Source organism: Pelophylax lessonae (genome assembly GCF_965119305.1).
Source record: "Pelophylax lessonae genome assembly, chromosome: 6".
Lineage (NCBI taxonomy): Eukaryota > Metazoa > Chordata > Amphibia > Anura > Ranidae > Pelophylax > Pelophylax lessonae.
The window spans coordinates 65,356,664-65,380,157 of NC_138773.1; the positions used below are offsets into that span (position 1 = coordinate 65,356,664).

The 23,494-nt window shown below is 41.6% G+C and overlaps 1 protein-coding gene across 1 annotated transcript in view; it reads left to right on the plus strand.

The window, feature by feature from the left end:
- The window catches only part of LOC309558611 (uncharacterized protein), a 99,299-nt gene that overhangs the window by 71,803 nt on the left and 4,002 nt on the right, over positions 1-23,494 (plus strand). Inside the window, exons 10-15 of the mRNA XM_082261679.1 lie at positions 3,094-3,288; positions 9,970-10,050; positions 10,397-10,472; positions 20,598-20,775; positions 21,538-21,737; positions 23,049-23,159. Coding sequence (XP_082117805.1) covers positions 3,094-3,288; positions 9,970-10,050; positions 10,397-10,472; positions 20,598-20,775; positions 21,538-21,737; positions 23,049-23,159 — 841 coding nt within the window. The remainder of the gene's footprint in view (positions 1-3,093; positions 3,289-9,969; positions 10,051-10,396; positions 10,473-20,597; positions 20,776-21,537; positions 21,738-23,048; positions 23,160-23,494) is intronic.

Here is a 23,494-nt window from a genome sequence, read left to right on the forward strand (position 1 = left end):
CGACTTTGCCGGGCGACCTGTGAAGTCGCGGTGCGCAGCTCGCACCGCGACCTCGGAGCGGCATGCACGGACTTCATATCATTAAAGTCAATGCAGGTCGCTCCAGGTCGCCCCAAAGAAGCTCCGGACCCTTTTTCTAAGTCGGAGCGACTTGTGTCGCTCCTATTAGAAGGGGTCCACAGCTACTCTATGGCAGGCAACCTACGGCGACCTGTCAGGCGGCCAGGTCGCCTGACAGGTCGCCCCAGTGTGAACGGGGTCTAAATCCAGGGTTTTATTTGTTTTTCAAGTTATAGAATGTGCTTATCAGAATTTTCATATGGAATTTTCATTCTGGAATCCACTGGTGTATGGCTAACTCTACCTTTTCCACATGTTATACCAACATTAAAGTGATTGTACACAATACACCTTGCAAAACAAGCCATTCAGTTTAAAACTGAAATGAAAGGCAAATTATTTGTGTATAGATAAAAAAAAAAAAAAAGATAATAAATACCTTTTTTTCTCTTTTTTCTAAGTGATCGCATTCCCTCTTTTCTGAGCTGCATAAGAGCTGAGGGAGGAGAAGCAGCAGCACACTGATTTTCCCAATGAAAGGCTATGCAAGGGGAGGCGTGTCAGGACAAGTCTGATCAATGGAAGAGAGCACACTGAGAGCTAAAGAACTGACCATATTGTGTTCTCCTGCTTAGTGCGGTCAGTTTTTAATAGGACTGGCAGGAACACCAGGGATTTAACACAAAGGAAACGATAGAAAGAGCGCAGGATACTTTTTCATACAAGTACATGCAGGCACATATCAGGAATATGAAATGTTGGGGTAACAAAAGCATTAAGGCTATAATATGTTGCTAAGCAAACCACACCCCCATCACAGCATGCATCACTTTTGAAATCTGCACGGCTGTGTGGGGCTCTGTGCCATTTGCTCAGAGATCTGTGAATGAATGAACAACAAGACCCTTCTGCAGTAGTGATTTGTAGTGCTCAAATGAATACAAGTGCAGTAATCGGTGCACTCGCAGTCCATTGACACTTCTTCCGGCACTCCAAACCAGAGTTGTATAAAGTACTCGAAACCCATACTTGAGTAAAAGTACAAGTGCTCGATCAAAAAGTGACTTGAGTAGAAGTGGAAGTGCTCGATCAAAAAGTGACTTGAGTAGAAGTACTAAAGTATTTTGTACTTAAGTATTGCAAGTAGTTTTTTAAAAAATTTTGCTACTCAAGTACTGAAAGTAAAAGTACAAGTACTGTGTTATGTAGTTATTAACCACTTGCCGACTGCCTAACGCCGATCTACGTCGGCAGTCAGCCCCTCACAGGCAAAGTGACACAGGTAAAGGGCTACGTCACTAGCTTGTGAGGGTCTAGGGAGCGAGCGCGCGCCGCCGGAGGCGCGCTCCCGCTCCCGCGTGGTCACGGACCCCCCCGCGCGTGTGACCAGCGGACCCGATGTCCGCCGGTCACTCGGCGATCGGCGGGGGAGAGGGAGAATGTCAGGCAGCTTGTGTAAACAAGCCACCTGTCATTCTCCTCGCTGTAAAGACACTGATCACACGGATCTAGTATGTAGATCCGTTGATCAGTGTCCTGACAGCTCAAGCCACAGCCAATCACAGTGGAAAGCACGCCCCTAGGGATACCTTCACTACCAGTGTATTTTTACAGTAACAGTGCATATATATAGCACTGATTACTGTAGAAATGTCGCTGGTAACCCCAAAAGTGTCACAAATGTCAGTCAAGGGTCCGATCTGTCCGCCCCAATGTCGCAGTACCGCAAAAAAAAATCGCAGATCGCCGCCATTACACGTTAAAAAAAAAAACAACAAAAATTACAAAAATCTTTCCCTTTGTTAGTAAACGCGATAACTTTTGCGCAAACCAATCAAAATACGCTTTTTGCGATTTTTTTTACCAAACATAGGTAGCATAAAACAAATTGGCCGAAAATGTTAAAAAATTTTGACTTTTACATTTTTTGGGGGGAAATTTCATATAAAAAAATGTGAAAAATATTGCTATTTTTGCAAAATTGACGCTCTTTTTTTGTTTATAGCGCGTGATCGAAAAATCGCACAGGTGATCAAATACCACCAAAAGAAAGCTCTGTTTGTGGGAAAAAAAGGACGCCAAATTTGTTTAGGTACAGCGTCGCACGACCGCGCAATTGTCCGTTAAAGTCGGAATGGGGGTAAAATCTTCCGGGGCTTAAGTGGTTAAAGAAAGAAGTCAAAAGTTTGAACATCATATTGTTTTTTTATTATTTCAAATGCAGCTTTTATTTATACATACAGTAGCTTTTATTTTCGTATGTGCTGATAATACACATGTTTTGAGCTTCATGAAACCTGCCATCTACTGTTCTGGCAGTGGTAATTTTTATAATTGTAACGAGTTACTATGCAGCACAAAAAAAAAAATATCGGAGTAGAAGTATTGAAATCATTGAAAAAATGTAGTGAAGTAAAAGTGGATGTAGGAGAAAAAAATTCTACTCCAGGAAAGTACAGATACCGCCTTTCGGTACTTAAGTACAGTAGTGAAGTAGTTCTACTTAGTTACTATACATCTCTGCTCCAAACCTTGGTATGGGCAAGGAGCTGGAGGAAGAGTTTGCAGGTTCCTGGCATTGCACCATCCACCAATCATGTGAAAATAAATAAACGTACATTTTTTTCCCTGCAAAAATATGTGCATTTACTTTTGAAGGTGAACTTAACTTAACAAGGTGATGTGGTTTTGGCGAGGTCTCTGTATGCACAAGGTGTTGGATCGTACATGGACTGAATTGTAAAGTAAATGGGGAAAGAAGGATAATTCACAAGAATATATTCTGTTTGCTTTGATGTATTTTTAAATATTTGAACAAGTTGGACTTGTATTTGAATCTTTGGCATTGGTATTTATTAACAAATTGGGACACTGTTTGCATACTTTTTTTATGACAGTGGAGAGATATACTTTGGTATTTTATACACATAAGGATACAATGTTGGTTGGCAGGTTTTTGTTTTGCATGGCTGGTATTGTAGAGGGGTGTTGGAATACTTTTATCACATAATGGAGAGTGTGTCCCATCCTCAGGTGGGAGGTGGAGGACTAGGGCTGGGTATTCTAAGTGGCTGTTTGGTCATGGCCCAGCCCACTTGCTGTGTCTATGAATTCCAGCTCTTCACAGGTGAACGGGCACTATCAGAGCAGGTGACAACGGGGACAGCAATGAGCAGGTACCCAGTAGATGCAAAAGCAGTTGGATTAGTGCAGCATGGGAGGCAGAAGGTAAGGCGTAGTAACTATGTATGCTATTTGCACGGTAGAATTGGTTGTTTGAGAGAACTGCCATACATTCTAACAAGAAAGAAAGTTGCCTGGAGAGTGACCCAAAGGCACCACATCCCAATAATAATAAGCAGGAAAAATCAATTCCCAAAGGGGGAAGAAAAAATTGGGGATTTTGTTAGGTGCCAGTAATTTAGACATCAAAACATTTTTAAAAAAATTAACAAATGTTTATTTCAGTGATTAAAAAAGATCAGCAAAAAACTAATGATAGACAGACATACACCATAATTAAAAACAATTATTATCTGTGTGCATATTTGAAAAAAATCATATATATATATTTTCAGTAATGTCATGGAGTGTAGCAATTAAAAATTTAAATATGTATATAATTAAACTGATAGTTGTCAGGTCAAGGTGTGCATCAGAGGACAAGTTGGTCAAATGAGTAATTTAGATATAGGATATAGAAGCATCCAGAGGCATAACTAGAACCTTCAGGGCCCCGATGCAAGAAACCATGAAGGGCCCCCCAGACCCCTGGCCAGGGCCCTTCCCTTCAAGCCCAGGGCTCTTCCCACTAATCCTGGGGCTCTTTACTCTCATTGCATGGCCTTTTATTACGGTCCCGCATCAGGATCCTTTCACAAGTTCTGCAGTGGGCCCCCTTCCTGCAATCTTGGGGCCTCCCCACACTGGTGAAATGCCAGGGCCCGGTCGCAAGTGTGACCTTTGAGATCCTAGAAGTTCACCCACTGGTTTGCTACCGGGCCCCCTGGAGCATGGGGCCCGGTAGCGATTGCAACCCCTGCAACCCCTGTAGTTACGCCCCTGGAAGCATCCAAATGATTTTCCTAGGAAGCACAAGGATATCTTCTGATCCAAAGTTTACCCTGAATCCAGTTGCCAGGTTAAATACATGTATAAAGACACCAATCTGGGCACAGCTTAATACTTGGTAAATTATCTCACAGCAATACATCCAGGTCTGGCACCTAAAAAGTCCCCTATTTTTTCTTCCCCCTTTGGGGGTTGATTTTTCCTGCTTTCCATACATTCTATTTCATTTTTTTTTTTTTTTAGTTATTTTCAATTATTTTAATGTATTTTTATTTAGAAAATGAGGGCATGAAATGTAATACTCCCACAAGATGAGCCAAGCAAGGATGTTAACACAGAAATGTTACAAAGGTAGAAACAATGGAGGATTCCTGAAAGCCTCATTTCCTGTGGCTTTAAATAGTAGAAATGTGCAATTCGTTTAGTTACGCATCGAAATTAGGATTACATTTTCATTATTCGGGGATTCGAAAGTATCAGAATCTAGGAATCACAATAGTAATGAAATTCTATGAATCCAAAAGAAATTATAGCGAAAACCACACATTCATTCATATTCATTAGTTTAATTTGGATGATAGGATGCAATAGTTTGGGACTTTTGTTATTGGTTGAAGCAGGGCATTTTTTCAGCCGGAACATGGAGGAGCACAGGTCTGGCACCTGAATGTACTACAAGGGGTGCTCAGGTGTGCTGGAGGGTCTATTGATGCTGGCTGCTGGGGGATCTATTGTTGTTGGAGGGGACCTTTTTTTGCATGGTGATCTATTTTTGCTGGGGAGGTCTGCTGTTGCTGTTTGTTGGAGGGAAGGGGTTCTTGTGTGACTGGGGAGTCAATTGTTGCTGGAAAGGATCTGCTGTTGAGGGAGGGGTGTATTTATGCTTACTGCTGTGAGATCTGTTGTTGCTGCTCAATGTCTATTTTTGCTGGGGTGGTATTTTTTGGCAGGGGTCCATTGTTGCTCGGGGAAATCTATTATTGCTGGGGAGGATCTATTGCTGTTGGCTGCGGGGGGATCTATTTTTCTGCTTTTCTTATTATCATATAACAAATTCCATACAAATTACAAAATGATACTTGGCTCTGTATTGTCTAAAAGTAGAGATACTGAGGGTTGGGTGGGGGGGGGGGGGTTGTAATCAAGAAATCATGCTCAGAGATGAGATGGGTAGGGGGCAGAGACAAGAATTGACTCAGAAAGGGGGAGTTCCTGCACCTATTCTCTGAGAAAAAAAGCCCTGGTTTCAAGTATCCAAGATAACGTAACAACATAACAAATGATCCAAATTGATTTGGATCCATTTTTTTTTTATTCTGGTAAGCATAGCATGAATTATAAAAAATGCACTACATAATATGTGTGAAATGGAAACATATTGCAATACGTAGTTACAGTAAAGTATAAAAGTGAAATAAAATAATTCCTACTATTGTGTTTGAGTTGGATGGAGGTCGATCCATCAGAATCTCTGGACCATAACATGAAGAATGAATCCGAATCTTCAGAAATAACTTCCGTGAATACAAATTGGTTCAGAAAAATGCATATACAAAATGAACCTGAATATATGAAACAAATCCTGAAAATGAATCATTCTAATATAACGAATACGAAGAAACAAAATGATTAAGAGGAAGCTATGTATTCCTGCATGAAAGTACAAGACTTCCTATGAATGACTGAGCAGCACTCAGCTCAACTCTATTTTGCTCTGGAAATGGGATGAGCATTTTCTGTCCTGCTGCAGGAACACAGCACTGCATACTGTATGAAACTGATGCTACATTCAGTTTATACACTACTCCCAGCTGTTGATAAAGGAAATAGTTCATTTGGGCCAGCTTAGCTGAAAAATATTCCTTAAAGTCATAGGAAACCTGGAGTTAGGCTTTAAGTTGGTCATCCACCAACAAACTTGTGGTCAAATTTTTTTTGTCTTCAGAACATTAATTCAATTTTCTAATGGTTAGTGGGTATCATATCAGTGTTCAGCTTGACTGTAATGAAGAAAAATTTAAAATGGGGGGAATCTCACTACAGAAGTTGCAATCTGATTGCACAATCTCTATTAGATCTACCAACTGGATGAAAATTGGCAAATCCAAAGCTGATTTAGTACAGTCAAATTGTAAGATGTATATGATCTTAAGAGCCGGTTCACACTGAGGCGATCCGACTTCAGGGGGCGACCTGTGAAGTCGCGTGCACCGCTGTGCACCGTGACTTCGGCACAACTTGCAGGGACTTCACATAATGGAAGTCTATGCAAGTCGCTCCGAGGTCGCCCCAAAGTAGTACAGGACCCTTTTTCTAAGTCGTAGCGACTTGTGTCACTCCTATTAGAACGGGTCCTGTACTACTCAATGGACTGCGACATACCGCGACTTGTCAGGCTGACAAGTCGCCTGACAAGTCGTGCTAGTGTGAATGGGCTCTTAGAGAGTTCTTACAGGAACAAGCATTCACAATGGAGGATTTTCTAACTCTAACATTTTGGATTTTCTAGCACTTTCTTTCTTTTTTCTATCTCGCTGACAATGATCACCAGGGAACCGGTTTCTATTGATCCGGCAAATCTCGGCCAACATTCGGCCCATGTGTACGATGCTTTAGTGACGATCACACTAATGTGCTGTGAAATTTTGATATAGTATTCATCAGCAGGGGTTCCCTGAGCAGGAAACATTAATTCAAGGGTTGCTCCTTTTTTAAAAGTTTGAGAAAGGTTTTAGAGTCTCTCCCACTAATATCTCTGTTGCCTTCTCAAAAAATGATGCAGTTATTTATACTTCATTAATCCTACAGCTAAAATATTGTTTTAATTTGTCCGACACCCAGATTTAACATGCCAGAAGTGTGTACAATCTCCACCTACCCTTATCCTAGGTCAATGATGGCGAATCTTGACACCCCAGATGTTTGAAACTACATTTCCCATAATGCTCCACTACACTGCAGAGTGTATGAGCATCATGGGAATTGTAGTTCCAAAACATCTGGGGTGCCAAGGTTTTCCATAACTGCCCTAGGTTCACACCTATGCATTTTTGAGTGCATTTTGCAGTTTGCAGAAACACACTACAGTCCATTTAACATGGTTTCCTATGGTACATGTTCACATGTATGCATTTTGTAGCCAGTGTGTTTTTGAAAAGGGACTTTTTTCCCTGCGTTTTGCCTGTAATAGACTTGGACAATGGAATTGCACCAGAAACTGAAGTATTGTGTTTGTAATGCGATTTTTGATGTGTTTTGCGTTTTTTATTTTTCCACTTTAAACACCATATATAGCTGGTTGCTAAGGAGCGGGCTGGGAAGCCAGCCTCCGTGTCCTTAACAACCAATGAGTCATCAACTGTCAGTGGGGTTCCCCAGTAGCAGCTGAAAAAAGTTGCTGGCAAAAAAAATTAAAATTGTGAAAAAACGGCGTAGGGTTCCCCCCAGGTCCATATCAGGCCCTTTGGGTCTGGTATGGATTTGGAGGGGACACCCCCACGCTAAAATAAAAAAAAGGAAATGGCATGGGGTCCCCCTCAAAATCCTTACCAAACCCTTACCCGAGCATGCAGGTTGGCAGGTCTGCAAAGGGAGGGGAGAGTGAGCATGTCCTCAACATATCATGTGTCATGTGCTGTTACAAGGGGCGGGATCTCCAGGTGATGGCCACACCCCATGGCTGAATAAAAAATGTCATAAAACACCAGAGGAAGAAGACACAGTTTTTAATAAAGGACTTGTCAAAAAACGTCTCTTGTGTTTTGTAACACTACACATCTTTTTTTTGGTGAATGGGTAGGGTTACAATGTACCCTGTACTTATTCACATAGGGAAGTCCAGGATCTGGAGGTCCCCTTGTTAAAGGGGGCTTCCAGATTCCGATAGGCCCCCTGCCTGGAGACCCCCACTCACCCCCCAGGGTTGTCGGGAAGAGGCCCATGTCCCCATCAATGTGAGGACAAGGTGCTTTGGAGTAGGGGGGCAAAGCACCTTCCTATGTTGAGTGCATGCGTCCTGGTATGGTTTAGGGGAGGGGGGGCGCTCACTCGTCCTCTCCCTTTCCTGACCTTCCAGGCTGCATGCTAGAATAAGGGTCTGGTATGGATTTTGGGGGGGACCCCACGCCATTTTTTTTTTTTTAAATCTTGGCATGGGGATGTCCCCTCCAAATCCATATCAGATCTGATCACAATATATTTTTTTTGCCGGCAACTTTTTTTTTATATTCAGCTGTCAGTGGAGAACCCCATTGACAGCTGATGACTCATCGGTTGTTAAGGACGCAGCGGTGGGCTTCCCGGCCTGCTCCTTTGCAACCAACTTTAAAAACGCAAAGCGCACTGCAAAACGTGCCTGAAAAACAGGCACAGGCATCAGGCACAGCCGCATAGACTTATACAGATGCTCTGGAGATGCCCGAAACTACGTTTTATCCACGATAAACGCTGTTTTTCATACCTATTTTCAAATAGACCACAAGCTATGTTTACTGGGCCTAATAGATGAGGACTTGATCCCCCCAATGCTGCAGGTGTCTATTCATAGGTGTCTTTTCTTGCCCTGTCACTTATTGTACAAAAGTGGATTTCCCCCTTGCCCCCAATTTACTAAATTTAGATTAGGAATGTCAAAGATATCTTGATGAGAGAAAAATTAGCATATATGGAGTGTATAAAGGATTATTAGCTTAATAGCACCCACTGCACTAATATTAGAAAGACTCCCTTCCTAATGTCACTACACTAACTCTCTCCAACAATAGATTTGCCATCTTGGCTTATTTCATGGTAACTATACTCTTGTGGTACCTGGCCCTCTTATTGTGGAACAAGATAGTTAGGTGTAATATTAAGAGACAAGTCAGGTATTAACAGGCTTGTTTTGGCTGCATAGATTGTATCTGCATTGACTGTATCTGCATAGATTGTATCTGCATTGACTGTATCTGCATAGATTGTATCTGCATTGACTGTATCTGAATTGACTGTATCTGCATAGACTGTATCTGCATTGACTGTATCTGCATTGACTGTATCTTCTTTTTGTGTCATTTGTTACCACCGATTGTTGTGATAATTATTCCAAGAAATGTATATCTGTGCCCCATAAACCATCGATGTCAAGTTCTACCAGCACGTTTGTTTGTTTTTGCATAATTATTTTTCTTTTTGAATGGGTAACGTGAATGTTTAGGAGATTGTAAGGGAAGGGTAGGGGGAATATTTTTTTCGGGGAAAAAAATGTTGGTTTCTTTTGTATACCATGTTAAAACCTCAATAATAATTTATCTGATTAAAAAAAGAAGTGTGTTAAGCAGGGCGGTGCCAACAGAACCCTTACTCCACATGTTTCAGGTGAAAAATCAAAGGATATAAGTGGGAAATTGTCATCCAAAAAGCTTCTTCATCCAATTAGATGCAGTCACTGTTATGGTATTCAGACAGCTGTGGATGCTGGCTGTCAAAATACAATAGCCAGCAGGAGGTTCCTCTATCCATACTTTTTAGAAATCTATTCGATTTCTCTTGTTCAGCCCGTAGGCTATACAAGAGAAACCTATGTGTGTAAGTGGCTATTCACTAATCAAAATTTTGCCCGTTCAGCAAGTACCCACTGAAATGTTATCAGTATGATCATTTGAATAACCTCTGTCAAAGAAGAATGTTGGAGGTAAGAGCACCCCAAATTCTTCTTTACTGTCTCCCAGCTACTAAGTAGGCATAAAAGTATTAAACACAAACATTGGGCTCAGTTGAAATGGGTGTTTTTTTTTATATACTGTATATATATATATATTTTGGAATTTCCGCATTATTTTGTGTTTTCTATGCTTGCAGCTGTACATGTTGTCCATTCTGTGGTCTGATCGCAATAATATCATCATATACAGAGCCTATGACAGCTTTAAGGAACTATCAGTAAGTATTATGTATTAAGATGGACCTAAAGACTATTTTTGAGATCAAAAAAAATTTTCTTGATCAGTGTATTCTGGCAGGGGAGAGTCCTGCTGTCAAAATACAATAGCTTAGCGGGGAGGATTCCTCTATGCAGCTAGCTGATCAGTCATCTATGGCTAGCTTCAGGCTTGCCGTTATTACCTACTAGCCAAGCTTCTCTATCTGACAATAGGACATATAATTATCTGACCACAAATGTCCCTGTCATGGACTGGTGGATCTACACTCAAATAGATATATTGTGCACCTTAGTAGTAACTGAGTCCTGTAATTTAACAAGTGTTTTTTTTCTTTGATCATTCAGAAACTGCTTTTACAGACCTTTCCATTGGAGGCCGGGCTTATCAATAAATCAGACAGAACCCTTCCCATACTGAAAGGTAAGCCAGCCATTGCCTAGAAGTGGCAGGCTGGATATGCTCTATGTCATGGTGCATATATAAGTGACCCTGTCAACTTATAAAAAGAAACAAGATGAAAGTGTTCTGTATACCACCCCTCCATACCAGTGATCCATTTTGGAATCTAGTACTTAGGAGATGTATCACGTTCATCTGGGCCCATAGTAAGATTGCACTGTTTTACTATTAAAAACATTTAGGAGTAGAGTTTTAAATTATTACAAAAGGCCATTGGTGACTGGTTCTCTTTCGAGCAGATTTTCTCAACATTTCTACTCCAGAGGAGGAACCTTTGAAATAGTTTTCAGATCTCAGGAACCCCTGCTAAAACCAGATTATTAAGGGTCAGTGGGAAGAATGTTCTTTCCATTGGTGGTCAGGAATAAGATGCCCCTTACATTAGTAAGCAGTGCAAAGAATGAATTGGGGGTCAGTGGGAAGAATGGTCCCCACATTAGTGATCAGTGGGAAAATTACCCCTTACAATGGTGGTCAATGAGAAAAAGGCTTCTTACATTGGTCGCCAGTGGGAAGACTGCTCCTTACATTGGTAGTCTGTCTAAATTGGAGGTCAGTGTTGGTGGGTATGTAGCAGCAAACAGTTGTTGGAAACCGGAAATGGAATTCGGGGGTGGACTCTAGGAAAACATACCTTTTTATTTGCTAGCGAAAATGCCTGTTTGCCAAGTGCCCAAATAAGCGTGTACATCACATATTTAAAACAGCAGCTACGTCACAGATACATATTTTCCTAACTACCGTAGTTTGCCACTACCTAATGCCACTAAGGGCTCATTCACAAGTGCAGCAGCCACTGCGCTCCTCTGAAAAGCAATCCGAGTGTGTTTGACAGGTTGTGAGGAGGCAATAAGTTGCCTCCTCACCACCTGATTTAAACCCATGATTGCCGTGCAATGCACGCGATTGGGACAAAGTAGTATGGCAATTAGTGTAAAGAGGGGACACTATGCACAGTGATCTTTGGCTTCTCCCATGTTGTTCAGGTTGATCTCCACCTCTTTAAGGTTGCCTATTCCTGTTTTAAATCGTGTGTAAGGGTGACACTGTGACCATCACAGTAAGGGGGTGTTTTTCCCACTGACTACCAATGTAAGGGGCATTCCTTCCGCAGAGAAACAAATTAAGGAAAATCTTCCTTGCAGATCACCAATGTAAGGGACATTCTTCCCACTGAACAGCAAACTAAGGAAAAATATCCCTATTGTAAGGGGGACTACAATTGGGCAGGTGTTTATACAAGTCCTGGCCTGCTCCTTCTTTGGTAGGACAGCAACCCCAGATGGCACCTTCTTTCCCAGGCTATAACCATTATTCACATCAGAGGATTCTGTCAAGGCCTCCAAGGTCTTGTGTACCCAGCTGCAGGACCTGCAGGAGAACGTCACGGGAAACAGGGTGACTATAGGTGTTCCTCCAACGTTCTGTACCACCTTATCTGGGACTTCAGCCCTACATAGCTCCTATAGATCAGCACTTCAGCCCCTCCCACACTGGCATTTATATGAGCATTAACTACACACATGACATCACTAAAGGAGGGACTTTCCTAAAAGGGGAGCTTACACCTAATTACAGCTTCCTCTTTACCATACTATAATGGGAACTGAGTGATGGGCAAGCTAACTGCACCTGTGGCATCACATGGAAAGCCTTCTAAAATGGCGGAAAATTAGCAAAACAAAATGATTGATTCTGATGATCCCTGTAGTACTAAAGAGACAAGGACAGTCAAACTGCGCAGTTTAGACCCCCCTTCTCTCCCACTATCTCTTTCTCTCTGTTCTCCTGTAAGTGTGAAGCCCGGAATGTTAATTGCCATAGATAAAAAGTTACAGGTCACTCATCTGACAGGGACATCAATAGCTGTAGAGAGAGGTTCCAGATGACTAGGGAATGAGTAGAGACATGCTATCCTTATTGGAAATCTCCCTATTCAGGAGCAGACCGGCCATGCTGCTGTTGCCTGCCTTCCGAAAAATGTAATTGCTTGATTCTTTATGGCTGTATGAGTCCATGATCAACCAGTGACCCCAGAGTCATAAAGACCTACTTGATCTTTTTGTTTAAGGTTAGAGCCTCTGTCAGGTCTTTATTGCCTTCTGTATTTCTATTAGGGAGATTTATCCCCTTTCCTATCATGGGGGCCAAAAACACATTTTTAGCATAGTGGAAAGGTTAGATCTTTTGACAACAGTTTTGATGTTGCTCGTACCTTCCTGTCCTAGTACAATGGTCACAGGTACAGAACGTAAAGGAAAACTTCCCAGTTGGTCCAAGACAGGAATTAAAGCTTAATTCATGCTCTAGGCAAAAACCAAAACCAAAACATTTTGGTTAAAATTAGGCTTTAAAGTTTACATTTTGGCAAAATTCAAAGAATTCAAAGCAGAGCTCCACCCAAAAAGGGAAGTTCGGCTTTAAGGCATCCTCCCTGGCTCCTGTATGAGAAATTGAGTTTCATGGGAGGAGGGGGTATCCAATTTTGACATGTACCCACTTCCACAAGCGGAAGTTCTCCTTCCCCCCTTCCTCCTGAAGTCTTCTAGGACGCATGACATGTTCCAGAAGACTGCGGAACCACTCACAGACTGCAGCAATGCTTGCGCATGCGCAATGGGCACCCGGCTGTGAAGCCACAAGCTGTCACAGCCGGATGCTCATAGTAAAGATGCTGGCACAGGCGAGGAAGGACACTGGAAGAAAATGGCTGGGGTGAGCACAACGTTGGATCATGGGACAGGTGAATGGCTGTTTATTAAAAGGCAGCAGCTAACCTGTGTTTTAAAAGATGTGCATTACAATGCATTGGGGTGAAAAGAACTATTACTTTTTTATTTTAAGTTTTCTCCCCCAAGGGAAAAAAATACATGTAGTATTCCCTTGGGGGAGTGTTCCCCCCTCATCCCCCATGGTCGGTTGTCCATACACATAGCTAGCAGGAAGACAGATGTTTATTAACTGGTGTTTATATACATTCAGAGCACTTTGCTCTTGAGACAAACAGTGACAAGAGGAATGTAGAAGGACAGGTGGACACCACCCTCCTCCCCCTGCATTCCTCATGCTGACACTGAGGCAAGCTATGAAGCAACCATCTTAACCGGTTGCCGACCGCCGCAAGTACATATACTGCGGCAGTCAGCCCCGGCCAGGCAAAGTGACGTATGGGTACGTCACTAGCCTGTAAGCCAATAGGGGGGCGAGCACGCGCCCCCAGAGGCGCGCTCCCGCCCCGGCTCGTTCACGGACACCTCCGTGCGTGTGACCGGCGGACCCGATGTCCGACGGTCACTCGCGACCGTCCACTGTGAAGGGAGAAAGGCAGGCGGCTAATGTAAACAAAGCCGCCTGTCATTCTTCCCTGTGTAAAAGCACAGATCATAAGGTCCTGCTATGTAGGACCGTTGATCTGTGCTGTTACATGTAAAGCCACATCCCACAACAGTTAGAAACACGCCCATAGGGACACACTTAACCCCTCCTTCCCCAATAAAGTTAACCCCTTCACTACCAGTGTATTTTTACAGTAACAGTGTACATGTATAGCACTGATTACTGTAGTAATGTCACTGGTAACCCCAAAAGTGTCAAAAATGTCAGTCAAGGGTCCGATCTGTCCGTCGCAATGTCACAGTCCCGCAAAAAAAAAAAACGCAGATCGCCGCCATTACTCGTTAAAAAAAAAAAACAACAAAAATGACAAAAATCTTTCCCTTAGTTAGTAAACGCAATAACTTTTGCGCAAACCAATCAAAATAAGCTTATTGTGATTTTTTTTTACCAAACATCTGTAGCAGAAAACAAATTGGCCAAAAAATGTTAAAACATTTTGATTTTTACATTTTTTTTTGGGGAATATCATATTAAAAAATGTGAAAAATATTGTTATTTTTGCAAAATTGTCACTCTTTTTTTGTTGATAGCGCATGATCAAAAAAATCGCACAGGTGATCAAATACCACCAAAAGAAAGCTCTGTTTGTGGGAAAAAAAGGACGTCAATTTTGTTTAGGTACAGCGTCGCACGACCGCACAATTGTCCATTAAAGTCACGCAGTGCCGAATAGCAAAATAGGGCCTGGTCAGGAAGGGGGTAAAATCTTCCGGGGCTTAAGTGGTTAAAAAGCTCACTTTTTGTCATGGTGGCTGAAGTGCACTGCAAATCCCCATCTCCTTAAAGTACCCCTCATTCTCAAGTTGTTTAGTTTGGGCAGTATGCTCCTTGCCTCCGCAGGTTTAAAGGATATACTTTCATATAAATTAGAGGTTTCTTTTTTTCTCTGCCCTCAGACCTAAACTAGCCCACTCCTTCACCCTAGATGTTTATTCACCTGGATAGATGCCTAGACACCTATGCAGTACAACCCTATGGACTTCCAATGGGCAATCTCCTGGGAAGTTTATGTGGTTTTACGTTTCAGAAGTCAAGATTGCAGCAGGCCTCAGTAGCCTGACCCAAGTACAAATAGATATGTAGTAGGAGGTTAGTTAATTCAGGGGGGGGGGGGGGGGCAAAAGAGTAGCTCTACTTTTTACAAGACTACGATTATCCTTTAAGAATCATCCATTTTCTTCAAAAGGAAATGTTAAATATTGACTGTTGTCATGGGGGAATGCACTAATTTAAATTAAAAAAATGACATTTGGGGGATTTAATTGAAATCTGATTATTTGAAGTGGAACTAAACCCATCCATTTTACAGTTTATAAAAACAGTTACATTCCCGTCATGTCGGGAGTGCTTGTTGCAGAGTGCGATCACTGGGTGCAGCGGAGTCCATTCAGATCAGACATTGTGGAGTAAACAGGAACTGCATTCTTTATTGGAACATAACACAGATATCAAGGGATATCCCCTTCTCATTGTGAGGAAAAACACAGACAGGAAAAAGTAACCAACAAGTTCATTACAGTGAACAGGAAATGACAACACATCATAGAGAATGCATAGCATATGACTTAGCATTAGCGACATCTACTGTCCTATTTATGAACTGCATTAGACTAAGCTTAAAGTTGTTGTATCTCCAACACCCCTTCTCAACAGCTAAGGCTTAGTCTATTAAACCCATCTTCTTTGTAAGCCTTGAGTGTCTTTCAGCGGTCAGAGGCTTTGTAAGGATATCTGCTGCCATATCCTCGGTTGGGCAATAAAGTAACTCAAGAAGACCTTGCTCTTGAAGATCCCTAAGAAAGTGGAACTCCACATCAATGTGCAATGTGCTTGGTTCTTGAATTAACTCCTTCCATGCGCGCAAGTGCGAGGCATCCTTGATTGTCCTCATAGATTTCTGTTGGTCCCAACTGTGGTTGACCCAAATCTGTTAATAGCTGTCTCAGCCATATAACTTCTTGGCTTGCTTGCGCTGCAGCAACGTATTCTGCTTCAGTAGACGACAGTGAAACAGAGAGTTGCTTTTTACTAGTCCAACTGATGGCACCTCCTGACAGAAAAAGTAAGTATCCACTGGTAGATTTCCTGTCGCTGGTGTCTCCTGCCCAGTCAGTATCCACATATCCTGTTAAGTTGCTTTCATCACTTGCTGGTAACTTTAACTTGTAGTGCGAAGTCCCTTTAAGGTAGCGAATGATTCGCTTTACAGCATTCCAGTCCTTTTGACTTGGCATTGAAACCTTTCTGCATAGGATTTCAACAGTTGCTGCAATGTCCGGTCTAGTAGCAGTGGTAAGATACAGCAATTTCCCTATTGCCTTCCTGTATTGAGTATTAGTAGGTAATGGGTTATCTTGGCAATTCATCTCCTTTAGGTAGTTGGTTTCCATAGGAGACTTTACTGGTTTGGCATCTTCCATTCCAAATGTTTCAATTATTTCTTGTATTTTGTGTCTTTGGTTCAGAAGAAAGCTGCCATCTTCCTCTCTCTCGATCTGGATGCCGAGGTAATTCTTTATGTTGCCCAGATCTTTGGTGTTTAAGTTCTGATTTAGTTTTTCTAGGATTTCTGCTTCACCCTCTTCTTGCTCAAAGCAAATCAGGATATCATCCACATAAAAAGGCATATAGACCCATCTTTCTCCCAATTTCTTTGTGTATAAGCAGGGGTCTGCTTTACTCCTCAGAAAGTTTTGATGTGTAAGCACTTCATTTATTTTTATATTCCATGCTCTGGCTGCTTGCTTTAGACCATATATACTCCTGCGAAGTTTGCAAACTAGGTCTAGCCTTTGTTCATCTTTGAACCCTGGCAGCTGTTCCATGTAAATTTCTTCTGTTAGCTCGCCATGCAGAAACGCGGTTTTCACATCAAAATGTTTCACTTGCATTTTCCTTGTGACTGCTACTGTCAGTAAAGTCCGTATTGTAGTGTGCTTGACTACTGGTGCAAATGTCTCGTCATAGTCCTCTCCGTATTTTTGGGAATAGCCCTTGGCTACTAGCCTTGCTTTGTATCGCTCAATTGTGCCATCTGCATTGTATTTCCCTTTAAAAGTCCATTTACAGCCTATGGCTTTCCTTCCGGGTGGTAGTTCTGTAAGTGTCCATGTTTTAGTATCATGCATGGAGTTTATCTCTTCATCAGCAGCCTTTATCCATTTACTTGCTTCTTGTTCAGAAAGCTGAGATATGTCTTCCCAGGTTGCAGGTTCGTTGATACTGGCAGTACTTGCTTTGTATGAGAGGTGGTTTACCCTTGTTTTCTCTTGTTGAACGTCTCAGTTTTATGTCTGAGCCTTCTTGTGTCTGCTCTTCAGTACTGGTAGAGTCTGCACTCACTTCAACTGTTTGTTCAGAAGTTACAGAGATGGGCTGGTCAATGTCAGTTTTCCCTTCTATTCTTGCTTCTACTGTTGTCATTACATTGTCTCTGAAATCTTCAACAAAAGTTATGCTGTTGCTAACGGTAACCTTGTCTGTTTTGGGATCAAGGATTCTGTAACCTTTGACATTGTCACATTGTCACTGTATCCAACAAAGATACCTTCAAATGCTCTGTTTTGGAGTTTGGTGCGTTTTTCTTCAGGTATGTAGATAAATGCTTTGCATCCAAAAACTCTTAGGTGTTTTACATTTGGCTTCTCATTGTGCCAAAGTTCATATGGAGTTTTCTCAATTGCTCTGGAAAGAAGTCTGTTCTGCAAATATGTAGCTGTCATAGCTGCTTCACCCCAGTATTTTTGTGGTAGTACAGAGTCTGTCAGCATACATCTGATCATTTCACTCAGAGTTCTGTTCTTTCTTTCAGCTACTCCATTTTGTTCTGGTGTATATGGGACTGTCTTTTGATGTTCTATTCTATTCTGTTTTAAGTACTCTTGTATCTTATATCCTGTGAATTCACCTCCATTATCACTCCGAAGTATGAGAGGCTTCCTCTGAAACTTGTTACTGGTCTTTAATATATAGTCTTGTAATTTGTCAAAAACTTCACTCTTGTGTTGCATTAGGTAGGTGACTATGTATCTTGAATAGTCGTCTATGAAAGTCACTATGTACATTTTGCCTCCAGGTGTAGGTGGGTTTAGGGGACCACACACGTCACTGTGAACTAAGTCAAGTGGTCTTGAAGCTCTCTTCTGACTGACTTTGGGAAGTGTTGCTCTTGTAGCTTTGGATTTAATGCAACATTCACACTTAGCAGTAACTGGACAAGGGGATATTGTTAGATCCCTTGTCAGATTCCTCCTCTGTAGTTCCTGTATGCATTCTGGGTGTCTGTGACCTAGACGTCTGTGCCATATATGTATACAGTCATTGTGCTTGTGTGTACATAGCCTCATCTTTTCCTTCACTGTGTCGAGGTGATATAGATGATCATCCAACCAGGCACATCCAGCCTGGTTGCCATTTAGGATTGAACACTTGTCACCTTGGAATGTTACAGTGAGTCCTCTGGCTGTTAGACGCTTCACAGATAAGAGTCCTCCTTCTAGATTAGGAACATAAAGCACATCTTTCACTGGTATGGCTAGGTTGTGTCCCGCATCTTCAGGGCATACAAGGGTTCCATGCCCATATCCTTCTGCATGTATTTTGCTTCCATCTGCAAGATAAATAGTTTCTTTATTGTTCAGATCAAGTTCTGTGAAAAAACTTCTATCACTTGTCATGTGACTGGTTGCCCCCGAATCGATGCACCAGCCTTGACATTTATTGTTGCCTGTCACTTTAAATGTGGCATTCCAGTTTCCTTCCCATGGATCATTGATTGTGGCTTTCACCTTTTGTTTAGCATAAGAGGGACACTGTCTTATTTGCTCTGCTTTCTATGTAGTACAGTCTTTCTTTATGTGTCCCTGTTTGTGACATCTGAAACACACTCTGGTCTCTTTCCTGTGTAACCTTGTGTCTGTAGCTTTAAGAGCGGTTCTGGTGTCAGTTTCTGTGGAGTCATGCACTAATTCCTTTCTTCTCTGATACTCATCTATGAGCCTGGTTTTTACAAATGTTAGCGTCAGATCTGTCTCAGGACGTGTCTCCAGTGCATTGATCAGTTCAGTATATGTATCGGGCAAACTGCATAACAACATGGCTGCAGCGTGGCTGTCTGTTATATTCTCCCCGATTGATCTGAGTTGTGCAATCACTTCCAGCATTGCATTTATGTGCTCCTGCATGTCCTGTTCTCTGCTAAGTCTCATACTGTAAAGTTTCCGCAGTAGAAACAGTTTGCTGTTTAAACTGGATCTTTCATGCAGTCTTCTTAGTATGTCCCACATGCCTTTCGCTGTGTCCTCATGGTGTATATGTATGAGCTGATCATCCTCCACTAGTAAGCTTATGGTGGCCCGTGCCTGTCTGTTTTTCTTGTCCCAGTCCTGATTATTGTCCTGTGGCCTCTCTGTAGTGGTAACCTCCCACAAGTCATCTCTAGATAATAGCATTTCCACTTTAAACTTCCATAGCTGATAATTGTCATTGTTCAGCTTGGCCACTGAGAATTTAAGTTCTGAGTTTCCGGCCATTTTTCCCTCCTTTATATATAAACAGTCTTACTTGTCTATTGGAGATGTCACCGGAAAGCTTCCTTATGTCGATCTTCGCATCAGTCACACTGTCTCCCATTCAAGGCTTTGTTCTGCCTGGGCCGCACCTGGTCATAAGACTTTATCCGGATCCTGGGCCCATAACCTGTTGCAGAGTGCGATCACTGGGTGCAGCGGAGTCCATTCAGATCAGACATTGTGGAGTAAACAGGAACTGCATTCTTTATTGGAACATAACACAGATATCAAGGGATATCACCTTCTCATTGTGAGCAAAAACACAGACAGGAAAAAGTATCCAACAAGTTCATTACAGTGAACAGGAAATGACAGCACATCATAGAGAATGCATAGCATATCACTTAGCATTAGCGACATCTACTGTCCTATTTATGAACTGCAATAGACTAAGCTTAAAGTTGTTGTATCCCCAACAGTGCTAACTATCACATTTGTTTTTACTTTCAACCAAACTGTCAAAGCATCAAATGGCTGGAGTCATAACTGATCACATGTGCAACCCCATGGCAGCTGCAGATCAAACAGAGACTAAAGCCTCGTACACACGCAACGATTGTTGGCCGTGAATTTTCGGCCAATGTCCGATCGGCCAATTGTCAGCTTGTTAGTATGATGATTCCGACAACCGACTGCGACTTTTCGGCCTAACAAAATCTGGTGTGCATGCTATAAAATTTTTGTTGGCCGTCACCACAACGGCCGATTTTTCATCAGTCAGTACAGATTTCGGCAGACAAACATCAGACGAGCAAGACTGGGCATGCTCAGAGAAGAAAAAACACACGGAAAGTTAACCAGCACATGACATCACTTCTGAAGTTGGTTGTTGTTGGCCGAGAAAATTCGTGTGCAGTCTAGAGCACATTTCAACCAACACAGCAACACTGGACAAAAGACGGCCGATCGGTCGGCCAACAATCGTTGCGTGTGTACAGGGCTTTAGATGGCACCTTCCATGACTGAAAAGAATAGGAGGGTTTAGTTCTGCTTTAAAATAAATACTACTTGTTTCTGTATATGGTATTTGATAAACTCTATAGTTCTGTTTATTCTTTTGTTCAAGAAGAACCTATAATTTACGCACTGCTTTTATTGTTTTTTTTTCTTTTTTTTTTAGATGTTCCGCTGCTTTTTCGGACTAGATTCTCCTCCCGTTTCATGGATAGGCTCTATCTGTTGGAGCTTTACTCCCAGGAGCTCCTCCAAACTGACCCAAAGGTCTCCCAGTGCGAGGATGTCATTTCTTTCTTCTCTCCAAACACCCAGGACCTGACCCCATCTTTCCCTGAAAACAGGTTTGAACACCTATGGCATACATTGGTTTTCTCGCCATAAGAGTGCTAAAATGCTGCTCCAGGTTACACTCCAACTCTTTCTACTGTTCAGTAGCTCTCAGGTCTCCGCTCATTCATTTTCATGAGTTTAAAGTCTGGGCTCTAATCTGAAATCAGGTACTCTGAGATAAACTGCTAAGGAAGCCACTGCTGTAGATTTAATTCTGTAAGCATCTAAGGCACATTCCTACACTCAGTTTGGTCCTTGTAAATGGACTTTTTTTAAAAGTGCTGTGTTTTGCATTCAAATGCAGAGCTACTCATACATACGTTTGAGCACAGAGGCTGTGTTTGACCTGCTTTTACCTGCAACACTAATTGATCTAAAATGCCTACAAAGTTCTGTCCAAAGATATGCAAAACAACTTCCTGGTGGTCATCCACACTGTGAAGTCATAAAAGTAGTTTGGAAACTGCTCAATTCCATTAAAGCCAGCCAAATGCAGAAAATAAATAATGTCTACACAAGCCCTAAGAAAGTAAGTTAAGGGCATGAGTTTAACTTCACATAGGCCTTGACTTTTTCATGGAAAATAACTGGCTGAAGGTTATAATCGGTTCCCTCTACTGGGAACTTTTTAATGTGTACCTTTTAAAAGGATCTGTACTGTGATAAAGCAACCATAAAGGGCACACAACCACATGGTCAGTTCAGCCTAAATAAATTCTATAAAACAGAACAGAGGTAGATCATGACTTGTGACTAATGTCTGTTTTTTGTAGTCTGGTAATACTACCGCCAGAGAATGACGAGAAGCAAAAAGTGATGATCTCCCCATCAAAGTCAGACCAGCCCATCACACAGCCTATTGTATCAAAACCTTACCTATGTCTGGACACCTATGAAACAAAAGACACTAGGAACCAGCCCTTCAAGGTCCAAAAGAATGAACAAGTCGATGTTCTCATCAAGGATGCTACTGGTAGGTCAGAGACTAAAAAAGGTTTTCTTAAATGCATAAATAAGTGTTCCCAATTCTTTTGTTCAAAGCTTTGGATATTTTTTTATAATCCAACTCTGCTTTAAACTTCTTCACAACTTTATCCCTGACCTACCTGGTGTATTCCTTGGCCCTCATGATGCTGTTTGTTTACTAAGGTTCTCTAACAAACCTCTGAGGGCTTCACAGAACAGCTGTATTTATACTAAGATGAAACTACACACAGGTGGACTATTTACTAATTAGATGGTTTCTGAAGGCAATTGGTTCCACTAAATTTTAGTTAGGGGTATCAGAGTAAAGGGGGCTGAATACAAAGCACGCCACACTTTTCAGATATAAATTTGAAAACCATTTATCATTTTCCTACCACTTCACAGTTATGTGCCATTTTATGTTGGTCTATCACAGTGATGGCGAACCTTGGCACCCCAGATATTTTGGAACTACATTTCCCATGATGCTCACCTACACTGCAGAGTATCATGGGAAATGTAGTTCAAAAACATCTGGGGTGCCAAGGCTCACCATCACTTGTCTATCACATAAAATCCCAATAAAATACATCTACATTTTTGGTTGTAACATGACAAAATGTGAAGAATTTTAATGGGTATGAATACTTTTTCAAGACACTGTATGTGATAAGTCCCTCAAAAATTCTATTGTAAAATATAGTGACCTTTTTGTCTAATAGTAGCGCCTTACCATTTTTTATGTTATTGTTTGCTAAAAGTGGTGTCTTTCACTTAAAGGGACAGATGCTAATTTATATTGATTGTTTATCACCATTTTTGGTCTGTTGGTGCCAATTTTATCACATTTTTCCAAAGATTTTTTTTTTTACTGTGAGCTCAATACAAAAGGATCTTGACATTCAGAGAAAAGCAATTTAACCTCCACATACAGGAAGGCTTTTTCACTGTAAGTAATGAAAATGTAGAATTGTCAATATCAGGAACTTGAATGCACTGCTACAACATAGGAATAAATGCATTTCTTAAACCATAAAATAGAATAAAAACCGCTACTGATATTAAATCCTCATTCATGGTAGAATGTTGATCCAAATATTGCCTTCGGGGTCAGGAAGGATTTTTTTCCCAATTTGGAGCAAATTGGATTATGCTTTAAAAGTTTCATTTTTGCTTTCTCTGCACCAGGTTTTGTGTCCTAAGGATGCGAGGTTCATCTTGATGGCCTTTCCATAAACCTATCTACAGTATCTATGTAACATGCTTTTATATGAAACTGGAATATTCCTTTAACTATTTAATTTGTCCTTACATGTAGGCTGGTGGTTGGTAGAGAATGGAGAGAAACGTCTGGCTTGGTTTCCAGCACCATACCTAGTAAAGCCAGAGTCAACCCATATGGATTTAAAGAATAAATCATTCAGTAAAGGTAATCGTTGAGCAGGGACACCTGTGACTTTATATTAAAGAACTAATAAAGAACTAATAAAGTATTTTCTCTAATTGTAGATAGATGGGGGAAGTATTAGAGCTTCTGTCAGTTTTTTTTTTCCCGTTGTTGTCCTTTTTGGAAAGAACTATAAGGCAGGAGGGGGGTCCTTCAAAGGTGACATAGAGCAAAAACACATTAAAGCCCCGTACACACAAGTAGAAATTTGGCCGGGAAATTTCGTCTGACGACTGATCTGCCGATTATCGGCTTGTTAGTATGGTGCTTCCGACAACCGACTCCGACTTTTCGGCCGAAAAAATCCTGGTGTGCAG